The sequence below is a fragment of the Wasmannia auropunctata genome, unplaced genomic scaffold, assembly GCF_000956235.1.
Source record: "Wasmannia auropunctata unplaced genomic scaffold, wasmannia.A_1.0 LD335987.1, whole genome shotgun sequence".
NCBI classification, from domain to species: Eukaryota; Metazoa; Arthropoda; class Insecta; order Hymenoptera; family Formicidae; genus Wasmannia; species Wasmannia auropunctata.
In genome coordinates, this window is record NW_012026903.1 from 292,082 (window position 1) to 307,851 (window position 15,770).

Genomic DNA, 15,770 nt, shown 5'->3' on the forward strand with positions numbered 1-15,770 from the left:
GGAGAACACCAGCCACCCCGGCGGAATACAAAAGGCTTTTGCGCGGCGACCCGGCAAAAATCGCCGGCACACCGCGCCTAATCGGCCGAGGGTTGATTCGATAAAACGCGGAAACGGTCGCGACGGCGCTACACGCAGAATATTGCATTCGCGGGGAGCGGCGGCGAGAGACGAGAGAGAGAGACGGCCGGCGGGACCGGCCGGGGGTTTTTGCGCAAACAGGCGCAAAGTCGTGCTTTATCTCGTTATCTCGTTATGCCGAGTTACAGCCTCCCCGATCGCTTCTCGATCGCGAAGGGCGACGCGCCAACCACCTCAGGATCGCATCAAACTAACGCTATAGTTCAAAACGAGTACATATCACTAGTTGTTAATGGCGCATCGTAAATAGGTTTAATAATGATTAATAATTAATTTATTATACATTTACCCGTATCTTATATATATAATATACATATTAAAAAAAATTGATATATGTATATATATATATACAATATCTATATATACATATGTGTACACGCGTACATATATACACAAGCTAGCGCGTAAGTTTTAATAAAAAAAAAAAAAAACAACGTAGAGAGAAACGACAGAGGGAAACGTAAACTTGACGATTATTTCGTCGCAAATGTTCCGGCATACGTACGGAAATGCGGATCCAAAAGCTATTCCATCGATATCGAAACCAGACAGTATTTTAAATGAGCGTAGATAATGATCGTTAGTCACGTATGTCTATTGCATACCGTTTAGCATCCAGTAATCCGGTTTCCGTTAGAGACTTCATCTTTTTTTTCCCCCATGACTGCACAGTATATTTTTTGGACAAACAGTTGCCTAAGCGCTTTGCTGAACTCTCCATTTGAAAAATTGGAACAATCTATGACGTTACTTTTCTTTCGCTGCGTAAAATAATTTCACGTGCGTGATTTGCCGATTTTGAAATCAAAAATTTTAAATGAATCTTAACGCTAATGAGTATCCTAAGCCGGACATCAATTAAGTACAACTGCGCTTCCACGAATTAAATTTTTATAACGACTTGTTGTTATACATTGAAATCTATCGACAAACTGCACGTATTTATTAACGCGCGATTAATTTGACGCCGAAAGATTAATAAAAAGAATTTTTTCGATTAAATGTCAGAAAGCAACTCTTCCTCTCGTCGACTTTGCTCTAGATCGAAAGTGACACGAAACACTCCACGTATTCAGAGACACACACGCCGCACGCGCGCGCGCGCGCGCACTCACGTTCACGCATACACCCACACGCGCACATGTGACACTTTTAACAAAAAAAAAAAATTATCGTTATCGATGTCTACGATAAATTGTTAAAACCGAAGCACGAAGCGGCGCCGAGTCTTGCAGAGTCGTTGCCGCTCGGGCCGATTTGTAATTAACGTTTAACAATATTTATTATTTTTTTGTAATAGCGTATACCGTGTATGTGTTTCCCGTCATGATTACCCTTACCATTTTTCTCTTTCCTCTTTCCTCTTTCCTTGAAATAGAAATTTTTAAGGAATAAACGAATTCTCGTGTCGCTTCTCACTCTCTCTCTCTCTCTCTCTCTCTCTCTCTCTCTCTCTCTCTCTCTCTCGTACCTTTTAAACGGGCACTCCATTAGACACCCGGCGTATCTAATTAATTAATTCCCTAATACGTTGTACTTGGTCCGATTGTTTAACTGCATATACGAGCTGTTATTAGATCGATTCTGACCGTTGTTTATCTATGGGATCGTGAGACACCAACTTCGCTTCTCGTATATATCGAATGGCGTCGCGACGTCTCGCCCCGTTACATCGAGTGTCGAGATCTTATTCGTCGCCGTGCAGCTGCTCAGCAGATGATACGACGCAATGGTATAACGAAAGGATACGGAACCGATGTAAAATTCCACGAGGGAATTAATCGTGAGGTAGTATAGACACGGGAAAATTTATAAATAAAGAAGGCGAGGCTGAGCTATACAGCCTCTGGCACGAAATTATATCCGACAAATACGTACATTGAAACGCGTTTATTGGAAATCTTCTTTTGTCGAGACAGGTAATTAATTTCAGAAAAAAATATAGAAGCGAAGAATAGCTTGTCATAATTAAATTAGGAATATCGCGTCGCGTAAAATTGGATTATCTCGAATACTCGGGGCCGAGATTCTGCGATGCAGCCGACGAATTAACCCCTTCTGCTCGACATTGCGATCAACTGGCAAATTTTGCGAATACCATGCCTGATTAAAAGATGCGTTATACATCAACTAAGTGGCTTCGTAAAAGACGAAACTTTTACCGGACTCTCGGTACACAAAAAGAAAAATATCTTTCAGATCGGTAGCTCAAATAAAACTAAATGTAAATTTATCGTGAGTGACACAATTACTAAACTCACGTAAAATAAACTTTAAAAGTATATAGATCTATTAAGTATATATAATTAGGTCGCAGAATTTCTCGTCGACAGAAATTATGTGATAAAAATTTGTGTACGTTACGTATTTGATAGTGAATGCATTTTATATTATATAGGATATTTATATAATCTCGTTACGACTTCATGTAGGATAGCATAGTTTTAACTAGACAAATTATTGTGATTTAAATAATTTATAACTTTACATTCCTTTTTATATCTGAGATCTCAATAAAAGAGTTTTATCGTACCGAGAGTCGCAGTATTTGTTGTCGTTGGGAAGGGGTTAAAGGGATCAAAGAGCTCGTAGCTTAACCATGTATGCATACACGCTTCTATCGCGTTTCTATAGACACTCTTGTAAAAATCAGACAGACGTTATTAAAACGTCGGAACGAAACTCATAGCATTTCCTCGACCAATGTGAGTTAATAGCTAGCCTGTTACTTCTAGCGTATAATACGTCCAGCGACAAGCACGATTATTAAAAGAGAATTTTTTTTCTTTTAATGTCATTTAAATTATTTACTTATTACATTTATATGTAATAGATATATTTTTTATAATAGCTTATTAATTATATTTCATCGAAGTTTTATTAAATATGGGACTCGTATTTTAATTTGTATAAGGGAATATAAAAAAGAACTAAAAGATACGTAATACCAGATTTATGTTAAGATTTTAAATTCTTGCATTGATAATTATCTTTTTTCTTGTTGCAAAGAGAATCTTGTTTAAAAATGAGAAATGGGACAGTTTTTTAATAATACTATACAAGCTATGGGGAAACGCCCCAATGAAGTTTTCTCTTCAACTGGACAGCACCTCTAAAAGTAACGGACTAACGGAACTCAACGAAGTAATATACGATTTGCGTTTGTCGCGCGACCAACGTCATATAATGAGTAACAATGAGCAATAATTCTCACGCGTTGAAGAAGAATCGACTTGCGATCGAGCTCTCGCGAATGGCGCGCTTTAATTGACACACGTATCTTCGGCGTATCGTAGAAGGGATTTCTGCGCGAAAGAAAAAAAAACCCTCTCGCTACGAGGATTATTCGAAAGATGAGAACAAGCAGAAAAGAGAGCTCTGTCGGATCGAGAGTGAGAGAACAAACATACGAGATACGTGTACGTCGCGTCAGAAAAAGATGTAATCGATTTCTGATATAATGATGCGAACTTCTAGCATCACTAAAAATATATATATATTGAAAAGAAGGACGCAGCGCTTTTGTCGGAGAGACGATCACGCGCATTGTCTCGGTCATTGCAGCAATAGAGGAGAGACCCGCGCGCGCGCTCTCTCTCACAATTTCACGCAATAAAAAGATACGGCATAAACGCCCACGGCTGTACGGTGTACGTTTCGCGCGCGCAGTTACGTGCATTACATATAACTATACGTAATTGCGTGAGAAGCGTGCGCGCGGCGTGCTCCGACGCGCGATCGTCTCTCATTGATGGCTCATTTCCGGCGCCCCTCCGCGCCGCCGTGCCGGCACGGAGAGCGTGGTCGTAAATCACGTTTTTACGGCAACGCTCGCGAAACGGCCGAGCGACGGCGGCGGCGGCGGCGGCGGCGGCGGCGGTAGCGGGCCGAATTTGCGCCATTTGCGGGCGTAACGCGCCACCGTTTCGCTTGAATGAGTTATTATTATTAGCTTAAGAGGAGAGCGCACCCCCGCGAACTGCATCGGCGCGTACCTTTAACCGTCGCTCGCGCGTATATCGGTCATCCCGTAAGCGATGCGTCGTACGCGTCTCTCTATATATCGACGTTCGCTTTCCGCGTGATTAACGGAGCGAGTCTCCGCTTTCGTTTCTCATCGGTCCGTTCCGATCTCGGTTTTTATCACTCCGCGAAGAGACGAGGAGGATCCGACGCGATCTCGGACGAGAGATTAGACCCTCTGGACTTGTACTTTGCTAAAAGAAATTTTTAAGTTATTTTTAACACGATCGCGTATCGAGATATCGAGATTACGGCAAGACAGTTTGATGTCGCAAAATTACGGGATTATCCACGTTTTAAGTCTTACGGGATGACGAATCGCGCTCTTTTTTTTTTTCTTTCCTTGAACCGCGACAAAAAGCTTCGAGCTTCAGCCGGCGTATCGAAGGATTGTCGAGCCCGTACACGACACGCGGAAGGAGGGTCGGTCGTGCCGCTGTGGGAAGACGGGATTTACGGAGGTTTCACCAACGACTCGATGGATTAATTTTAAACCTTTTGTATGTTTATATGCAGTTAAATAATGTGTACATAATTATGTAATTCAGTGTCGTAAAATTTAAACCGATTGTAATACCTACACGTACCTCGTTAGCGGAGAGCATGTGCTTCGAATTATCCTTGTAATTTCGTAAAATGATTAAACGGACCTGTGAAAGATCCTTGTTGTGTCGTCAATTGCTATGTCTGTGCACACCTAAGGGCAACTTTGACAAACTCCGATTAAGTTAATCGACAATTAAGTCAACCGAGAGAATCGCTTAAAGCAAAATTTCGAACTGTACAATTTGTCGTCTCTGTAATTTAATCTTGTTCTCTTATATTCCTCATAATTTAATTCTTTTTTTCTATATGTTAAATGATAAAAAAACCAATAATACTGTCTACGTTAACGGAGCAGCACAGAAATTATTTGATTAATTAATTGCCGATTAATTCTGCCGACAGTAATGCTTAAAGCAAAACGTTTTATTCTATACGATTTCTCATTTTTCTTTTTTTTTTTTAATGTATCAAACAATAATAAATGACTAATTCTTCTACATGAACAGAAAAACAAGTATTATCTGACAAATTAATCGACAAATTAATTCGGTCGACGGAATTTTGCTTAAAGCAGAATTATTTCTATTCTTATTTTTTAACAACAAAAAATGCAATCTATGTCAACAAAATAGTACAGGTATATTGCTTGATAAGCAACATAATAAGCTTGTTATCCATTAAATTAATCGGAATTAGATTGAAGTGCCTTAAAATCGCATGAATCATTATCCTGTTCCCCTGTCTCTCCCAATCTTCGCGGCGCGGCGTTAACGAATGCCATTAGATATTTATTTGGAGATTTTATCCACCGATTAAAGCGAATTTCCGTACTCCCGCGGGTAATGATACGTCGCGTAATCGCCGCCGTGCCGCACGAAATTCGATTGAACGTGGTCCGCGAACGGCCGAGCATGCGCCCGTTAAAGTCTCTATGGGGAACATGGCCACCGATGTTGGCGATGTTATGTGCGCGTGTTTTTGTTGTCGGGCAGTAAAAATTCAGCGAACGATACACGTAGCGCCATCTGACGATGACTTCTGCAACTTTTTTTTTGTTTGGTGAAACTCCCGGTAACGCAGGTCGCCGCTGTTGTCAACAGCGACGCTGCATTGCAAGTAGTGTCGCGAGCGGCCGTCGCTCATCAGCGCCCCGACTCATCTGTCGTCTCCTTCTGAAATACGATGCCGCTGAATATTTGGCGGTTAAATTTTCAAAGCCCGTGTGACAGGATTAACCTATGACTGATCTGACAGATTATTTTCACGATGCTGGGCACCGCCGGAATAACTGCCGTACACGTTAAAAAATTGGGTGAGAAATGAGAGGAGATATTATTAATCGGTTGTTTAGAAGATGTGCCGCGAAGGCGTATCTATTGCGTCTTTTCCATTTCTCTCTGACATTTCCTTTTCAGGCCACACTATCGACGAGATACGTCTGCGAGCTTTGGATAATATTATTTCCAAGTATGATTTAGGTTTCGCGTGTGATTGCGACGCTGTCAAAAAGGAGATAATCCAAAAACTGTTCAATTGGTTCTCGTTCGAGACTGTGCCACAGCCGGAGAAAGTACTGAATTTGTTATTGCGACTGCTAAAGGTACTTGGACTCTCTTACTGATGATTACTGATAAATTTCAAGATCCGCAACTCCAATACTTCTTTTATGATGTCCTGTTAATTAAACTTAAAATGTAATATTTTTGAAAATCTACTTTGAAATTAATACCTTACATTTCTGTAAAATATTTTTTAATTTGTGATACGTAATTTACTGTATTTTAATTAATGTTTGATCTTTTTGCTTCCAGGCAGATGCAAGGAATTACTTGAATGCATTTGGCAAATTAAAGTTCCAAAATGAGCTTTATGAATTAAGGAGAAATCTATCCCCTGAATGGTACGCAAAATTAGATAAAATTGAACAAGCTGTTCTGCATTTAGAAAAGAGTCGGGTAAGTGTATTAAATATGTATTCAAACGTGATAATAATTGTGCACTAGTATTTATATATATTATGTTAATAAGACGATTATAATCACATTGCAGGATATTACCACAACATGTTCAGAATTTGATAGACATAGAATACAAACACAAGATCACATTAGATACAGGAATAAGGACTATGAAAGGGAAGACTATGATGACTTGAATGAGATTTTAAATCTTCCGTCTATCTTAGACAAGTAAGAATTAACACAAAATTGAATATGCTTTAGAAAAATCAGTAATGATTGAATTTCTAAAAAAAAGTTGTGAGAAAAATATTTTTACTTCTCTCTTCTTGAATACATACTATATAGATTTTATATATTTATTCAAGATATATAGAGATACATGTGTTTGTAATTGTTTATAGTACTGTGCCATTTGATATAACGTTGGAGCGCGAGAATGGCACACGAGTTTCTAAAACGGTAGAGGGTGGTATTAAATGGCTAGTAATGCCATGGCAGCCATTGGTTACGTCGGACAGAGGCGTACTTACAGCAGTTGAAGAGGCTCTTAATAATACTGTCGATATCAATCATATATTACACACATGTCAGTTTATAACGAACGTTATGATGCAAGATTTTCCAGCAGAAGTTTTCCTTCAGCGGCCCGCAATAATTACGGTAAGTATCTTCTTCTAACGAATTATACGTTCGAATGATAAATTAATAAAACACATGTATCTAAAATGTTACAGATACTTCATGGTCTTCTTAAATCGAGCGTTAACATGTCAGAAACTAATGTCGCGTGTATAGTTCCAACCGTGTTAAAAACCTTACGTAAACTAACTCGTTCTCTAAGGTTCCGCATTTATTATTACTGCGAACCGTGTGTGGCGAATAAAAAACAAAAGGTAACGTTTAATATTTTATTCGCTTGATACAAGAAACTATATAATATCATGTTTTTATATTCAATCATATAATGACTTCTCGACTATTTCTTTGTTTACGTTATTTTTTTACATAGCTATTGGGCGGCAAGTTAGACAACAACGTTTACACATCCTCGGAAGGTGGAGATGGTCCAGATAACGGCGTACCTGAAGCGAACTATCAAGCATATCAATCGGCAGTGAGTAGATTTTGATTTTGATTTCTTGACAAGTTTATTATTCTTAAGCTCTCTTCGTATTCTGAGCTCTGTTTTTTTTTTATTTTTTTTTTAGGGGACTAGCGACAGAAGTCAAAGTATCAGTGAAAACGTCGACGATTCTGTCTTGCAGTTGCAGCAGATGCTTCTGCCGGCTTATTGTATAGAATCTCTGAAACACGTTCTCACCCAGTTGAGCATTCCTATCAATTCCATATTTCCTCTACGAAACATCAAATACGTCACAGATCTGACGCATGAGTTGGTGCAACTGTTAACAATTTGCGTGATGCCGAATATCTGGCTCTGCAACGACGGTACGGCATTGAAGATAAACGATGATTTGAAAGCGCTATTCAGTTTAATGGGGGAGGTGATGGAGTACTTTGGGAGCTGCAGTAATGTAGATCATTTGAGGATAACGTACTTGTACCTTACTACCATTATCATGAGATTGTTGAGCAGTATCGTGCCATTAGAGCTGGCGGATGCTGTTATACCGAACGCTTTGAAGGCATCAATAACAAATGCCGTGATGGATCCACCGATATATCTGCTGTATCCGGCGTTGCATTCCATACTCTTGGAATACGCTCGCGTAAGTAATTCAATTCCCTTTTTTTTTTTTTATTTCATTCGATTATTCCGTCGCCGGTCGACCACCGCTAATACAATCCTTCTCGTTTGTAGACATTTCAAGATGCTGATCAGGTAGCATTGACAAAATTATTCGACGAAACTAGAACCGTCGCGAAATCCATGCAGTCGGCTATCTGTATATTGAAAAACTCATCGGAGCAATCGCCCTCGGAAACGCTAAGAATGTTACACGCGTCCAAATTGAGTCTGTCGTATCACAAGAATTTAACGGTCGTTAAGACGGCTGTAAAATTTTTACAAGACATCCCGAAGTATTCTTTAAGTGACGAGGACCGCGCGCTGGCAACGAAGCTGATATTGAATTTACTAGCGAATGCAGACGTAGACGTTCGGTACACCACATATGTCGAATGCCACGCTCTGATCAAGAGTGTTCTGGGAGTAGAGTATAATAAACTACCGTGGGAAAGTTTGACGTTCCTACTCGAGCCGAATGTCTTGACGGAAATTATTTCTCATGGCGCAACCAGCGAGGACAGCAGGGTAACAAAGAATTTTTTTAATTAGACGTTTTGTGTCGGACAAATATTCACTATTGCAAAATTACTGCAGCGCGATTCTTGATTTCGCAATTTAATCTAATTTTGGTTTCATGTGTACAGATAAACGAGATGTCGAGAGACATGCTGGTGTTTATACTGAAAGGAAAAATACAAATGGGCGAAACTGGATGGTTGAAAGCTCTGGAAGCTCTCGTTCCTGTATTGTACCTTTTACAGTGCCACGCTGATACCCACACACCCTTAGGGCAGTGTGTAACTAAAATATTTGATCCTGACATTTCTAATAATATACAGTTGCCTTTTCTTGAGGTAGTTTAACTTAATCGAAAATATCTTTTCGTGGGTTTTCTTTTGTTTTACGTGCTTTATAACTCAATTTCAGATGTTAAAAGGCAATTTAAGATTTCTCTATTCACCAGACAACGATATTCGGGAAGAAGCGTTGTGTCGATTAATCTGGCTCCTTGGAAAGGAAAAGGATTCTGTTCAGAAATTGCCACGCTTGTCGTCTTTGCACGGCTTGCCTCTTAGTTCACTCTGCATATTTGAGCGTAAAAACTTCGTTAAGCGATCAGAAGGCAATTATCAGGTTACATATTTGCATTCAGAATATTTGAAAATCTCTTACAATCTTAGTTATTTGACAGAGAATCGTTCTACTTTTTAAAATTTTTTAAATTAAAATTAAAATGCTCTTTTAAAAATGTACATATAATTAATATATACGATTTCGGACATAATTCACAAAAATATTTTGTTCTCAGAGGAGCAATATGTTATCGGTATTGGAAATGTTGAACGAACCAAACGTCGATCCGAAAATTCGGAAATCTGCATTAGTACAAATTAGCGTGATGCTTTCCGACACTTCCTTGCACAAATTGTTCATTAATCAAGGTGGTCTGCCTTTGATTTTGGATATTTTCAATAAAGCCCTGGTAAGTTGTTATACTTGATAAAAAAAAGATATTACAGACTTCTTATCTAATTTAAATATATTGAATGTTTTATATCTTTTAATATTTTTAGATAGAGAAGGATTATGTAAATTATCCAGATTCTGTGATACCGATAATCGGCATATTAAAACTACTCGCATTTTTTGAATGTACTATACGACACGAGTTATCTCTCAACATTGATGTTTTTTTTAATATCGTAAGAAGTATGTATATTTTATCATGATTTTTAAATTATCTAAAATTTAATTCAAAGATATACCTAGTAATTCCAATGATATTTTGATATAAAATTTAATCTTTTAGGTCTCTTTTTGTTTCCAAACAATGAGTGTGTAAAATCCGATGGTGCGCAACTATTGTGTTTACTACTTTATGGTGAATATATCATAAGAGTTAACGAAAAAGATGTGGAAAACAATATTGCGTCACATATCTCGTTGCCGTACATTGTTGTGTCAAATATGAAACTACCGTTTGTGTGCAAATCTCATTGGAAGACAAGCATGCATAGGCGATCTGATGTCTCATGTAAGTAATTGTATTCATAAAATAAAATTTCCACTGAGATCATAATATTGATCTTGTGTGATTTCGAGTTATAAAATTAACAAAAAATTAATAATCTCTTATTTTATAATTTGCAGTACTTCATGGCAGCAATCCAGTAGTCTTAACTTTCCTTAGACAGTATTGGGCCTGGGAATGGAACGGCGGCGTGAACGTGTTATGGAAATGCTTGGGTGACTTAAATGACTCCGAAATTGCACAGAAATTGATGATTCTTGAAAAGGATCTTCTTTCTTTACGATGCAGCTTTCCTCAGTATTGTTGTCAACATCAACTCTATAATATTCAAAATTCTACCATGCACTATAGCGTTATATGCGCGCTAGATTACCTCACAATGTAAGCTATTGTTAATTTATTAGTAATCTAATAACTTTTATTGCAACTATTTGTTACAAAGGTATATTACAGAAAATTAACCACTACAATTATTTACTTCTCAGGTATTTAAAATTTTACAAAGTACTTCAACATAATGAAGAGAGAGACATCGAGTCGCTGCCATGGGAACAAACGTTCGAGCGATTTTTATTATCTCATCCCACAAGTAAAGAGGACTGCGACTTATTTGTAGATGTTCTCATTTTTCTACAATTGTATTTAAATGTCGCGAAGAAAGGTAAGGTCACTTAGACGATGAATATCGAGAGAAATAGCCTCATTTTTTTCTGAATACAAATTATATTAAAATAATTCTTTTCTAATTCTCAGGAAAAGGTTCGTGGATCAGTAGAATTATGAAAAACATGACGAGGTCGCTGGCGGATTTATTTAAGAACTTAGAAGTTGACAATCAGAATGTACATCAATCTTTACTCAAATTAGTACGCACGTGTTCAGCGATTGAAAAAATGCAGAAATCTAACGACGAACCGAAGAACACCTGGATCCGATTCGTAGAGTTCGTTGTTTCAACATTATGTTTCGGAGATCAGCAACATTTCTACAATCTTGGTATTAATATTCGTTGGTTATATTACATCTAAATTTTAATAATGCAGATCTTTCTTTTAGAATATCGATTTCGCAAAATTTAATATTATAAATATCCTTTCTTTTTTTCTTTTACAGCATATCTCGATTCGTTGCTAACGTGTTTGACGTATCTGATCGGGCAGTGCGAATGGAGAAATCATAAGAATCTATTATTGTCTCTTTGCAACACGCTCATCGAGCCGATCGTGTCCTTTCATGGCGCTGGTACTGTCAGTTTTATGGGATTATCAATAACAAGAAACTCGATAATATGTCTTAATCACTTGTTGCATCAAATGCAAGTCAATTTTAATAAAAATGTGAGTATTTTCAATTCAAGCGAAAAGATGTAATATGAATTATTATTTATTAATGGCGAATTAATGAGTCGTTTCCATCAACTTGTATTTCGCGTTAATTATTAATTGCAACAAGTAATACGACTGTCTTATTATTTCAGTCGTGGATAGTGTTTTGGTGCGAAGAAGGCCGCTCGTTAAATTGGCTACCCATGCTGTGGCAAAACAGAGATCCTTTGGTTCGCGCTTCGGCTTTACAATTATTGGCAGGTCTGATGAACACAGTGCACACTGCGTCGCAGCTCTTCAACGCAATCGCCATGGCACCGAGCGACTTGTGTCACACGTTGCTTCAGTGCATCACAAGCAGGGATGAGGCTTGTTTAGTGAGAGAGCAAGCGTGTATCGCATTTTGCAACATGCTCAAGAATTGCAACTCGATGACTTTTCAATGCGTAAGTACGATATATCATTATAAGCCGAAAACACATTGAGAGGGCGTCAAAATTAAAAATCTCTATCTTAAATAATATTATGTAGATCATATTTGTATTATTGATGTTATATAAAACATACTCATATTTTCTAAATTTCTAAAACGCAGTTAAGCCATGTAATTTAGAAACATAATCTTTTTGTCCAGGATGATTTTTTACAACCACAAGCTATCTTGATGCAAGTCGAACAAGGCAATATCTATCACGAAATCAGCGTTCTGTGTTCCGATATCTATACGTTGACCACTTTAGATGCGGAACAGTCAGAATGTCAAGGGAACGACGGCAAAGCAGTCACTGTGCAAAGTTTGCAATCTAGTTGCGTTTCATTGGTACCGCGCACCGTATCGCACTTATACAATTGTCAGGATGAATTACAACTATGTAAGTGTATTATTTGACTGTATGCTTCAAAAATCTGTTTTGTACAATTATATTTATATTTAATTCTTCTCTGCTTCTCTTACAGTTTCCGGCAGAGTTTCGGAAATAACGGATGTGGACAATTCTATACAATCAATAGCAACGCCTTCGCTTATCACGGCTGCTTGTAACTTATTGAACAACTTAATATTCATCGGACAACACGAGGTGGTGCGGCAAGTCTACGAATATTCCATCGATAAATATTTATTTGGGTACGTATGTAGAATTAGAAGATTTATAACACCAAATTATCGAATTTTTTTTTTAATACCTCGTCTCATTTGATCTTTTGTCATTAAGGTGTCTGAATGAGATTCCGAAGGATACTAGAAGCAGGAAGAGTTTGAGTCATTATTCTGACACACTGGAGATGTATATCAGCATCTGCACAGTTTTAACAAATTGCATCACGTATAGCAACGAGTACGCAGCCGTCGTACTTTTCTCCCCGGATTCGCTCTATACTGTGTTTTGCTACTTAAATATCGATTTATACCGTATGTATTTTAACGTTTGTTCGACACAAATGTATACTCGAATTTTTAAACGATATCCCTAATTCGTGCATTAAATTTTCTTAGAGTCTACTGAACCGCGTCTGATATATCTACGCAACAGACTCTGGACGGAGATCTACAATTTCGTGGCTATGCTCTCGTTAACGGAGGACCAACACTTCGAGGCCATTCAGAGCGCGTTAGACCTATGCGGGCCCGAAACGGTCGTGGTTTCCATTTGTTACGCGATAAAGGACTCCGCGACGGATCTGCGAATGAGTGCCATTAGCTTCTTAGCTTTCCTACTGTCCCACGAGATTCAGAAAGATTTCCTGGGAAGAAGCGGCACCTCTTTATTGCAAACCGTGCTCGACACTAATGTGGCATGTGTCTCGATCGAAAGCAAGGATGATGCTCTGCGAGATGTCATATCGAGCGTCAATAAATTGTCAATAAGAGACGCGAACGCGCATTCCAGAAAGTCGAACGAGAGCGAGATCGATTTGCATCCGAAAGACGGCAGGCTATTGGATCGAGGACAAATTACCGTAGGCGGCGAATTATGCGAACTGTTGCTGCATCTTTTTATCGCTCACAGCTACGCAAAATCCAAAAAGAGCAGCAAACAGTCGGAGGACAAAGATCTCATTGTGGGTGCCCTTACGAATCTACTGTGCGTATCGAAGAAGGCGAAACGAACGGCGCTACGGGGCAATCTTCCTGAGACCGCGTTGATGATCCTAAAAGAATTGTACGTCAAGTTGAATCTTCAACCGTTCGAGCTGTATAAGAAGCAAGCGGAAAAGAAGGTAAGGAAAGACCAACACATGTGAAATTTCGATTCGCAATTTCTATACGAAAATATTACGAATTTATAAAAACACTTTCTTTTCTTGTCTTTGCGCAGACTCATCCTCTGTTGCACGACGTGAACTGTATCTTCATACTCCTGATGAACTTTATGTGCGGAGACGCGTGTGTTAAGGAAACCCTGACGAAGGAGGGCTTGGCGGACGTGGTGCACAAGTTGTGGGCTTGGATCGCTTTAAATAAAACAGTGTCAACGTCCGCGTTAAAATTACTGGCGACGTTCACAACGAAATGTAACGTTGGTAAGATGACATTCAAGAACATATCATTTGGTTATTATTAACCGCATTGATAAGGACAAACGATTTCTCTGTGTACAATATTTTTTTAAATCAATCGCATTTTAATTTTTACGTCTTTCAGCCGCGCAGTCCTTGACATTGACGACGATATTACCGGGAAGTAGCTTGAGGAAAACGCCAAATACGCTCGCGCTGATACACGTGGTTACACAAGTAACGTGCAAGGAAATCGAAAGAGCCGGTCAGATTTTCGATAATCACAAGATGCACTTCGCCTTCCACATCCTGCGAAACGCGGTGCACGTTCACGAGTGCAGAGTCTGCATTTCAAAGGTAATTATTAAAGTAATTAGGTCACACGCTCGTAGAATGATCGAAGCAACGAGAGTACAAGCATGTTTTTCCGAGCTGATTAATTAACTACGAATCAATTGTTCGCTCCGCAGAGTAATCTTCTTCAGCTTTTTACCAAGATACATCCCACTATTACCAAAAGAACGAAACCATGGCCATTAGTGGAGATGTATTGCCTAGAGTTTCTAATAGATTTTACTTATTACGAGGAAGGACAGTTATGCGTGCCAAAGGTAAAATACAGAGAAAGTATGTTATTTTATTTGATAATTGTACAGCAACGATTTTAGGCCACTGATGCTCTGGACGTCCTAATGCACCTAGCAAAATGTCCTCCGACAGTGAACAAAGTTCTCGCAATATCGATATTACGCAATTTGGCGTTCAATGTAGCAAACCGACCTCGGCTTCTTAGTTCAGGTAATAAATAAACAAATACAAGCTTAGGAAAGATCGATAATCGATTTCTATTACTAATCGTACTAAACGCTTGCTACTTTTCAGTGGATTTCATAAATCTGCTGCACGACGTTTTTAAGAATGGATCGCCATGCGAGATCAGTCTAGCTGGATCCATGCTGTGGTCTCTCATCAGCAATAACCAAAAGGGAAAACTTATCGCGCGAAGCGCCGGGTTCTCTCAGAGCATTCGGGAGGCCCTCGGCAGATTTACGTTGTCGAGTATCGATGCCAGTAAGCAGGAGCAGGAATTAGTCAAGGTTCTGCAATACGTGCTCACCATTCTCAGTCCAATCGAAGTAAAGGATAGTGATGCGCAGCTTAGCTGATATTCTGACGAGTGATCAAATGTTGTACATACTTATTTTCAATTGACTTGTAAAATAATTCAATGATTGTAATATTGTTCATGTATGAAATATTGTGTAGTTATGTATTGTGGAGTACATATTTTAGAAAACTGCCACTTAATACAAACTGTCAATATATCATATTGTATAATTATTTTTAATAAGAGTTTATTTTAGTTTTTAAAAATCCTTTATAATAAATCTGTGTTCCTTGAATTTAAAATATTAATATTAAGACATCCTATTTGATGATCAAAAATATCAATTTTATTTATTCTATTTTACATATATATATATATATATATA

General features: G+C 38.4%; 1 protein-coding gene across 1 annotated transcript; it reads left to right on the forward strand.

The window, feature by feature from the left end:
• The first annotated feature begins 5,873 nt into the window (after positions 1-5,873).
• On the forward strand, positions 5,874-15,625 carry LOC105454189 (rotatin). The gene is made up of 28 exons (XM_011696633.1): positions 5,874-6,022; positions 6,126-6,310; positions 6,522-6,665; positions 6,760-6,899; positions 7,073-7,331; positions 7,406-7,564; positions 7,681-7,785; positions 7,880-8,401; positions 8,494-8,946; positions 9,066-9,275; positions 9,349-9,555; positions 9,731-9,904; positions 9,996-10,131; positions 10,232-10,456; positions 10,573-10,834; positions 10,939-11,114; positions 11,207-11,449; positions 11,567-11,790; positions 11,931-12,224; positions 12,413-12,650; positions 12,736-12,904; positions 12,993-13,189; positions 13,274-13,998; positions 14,097-14,301; positions 14,423-14,634; positions 14,748-14,888; positions 14,946-15,075; positions 15,160-15,625. The coding sequence occupies exons 1-28, from the start codon at positions 5,977-5,979 to the stop codon at positions 15,441-15,443; spliced, it is 6,465 nt and encodes a 2,154-aa protein (XP_011694935.1). The 5' UTR covers positions 5,874-5,976; the 3' UTR covers positions 15,444-15,625.
• Positions 15,626-15,770: the final 145 nt, after the last annotated feature.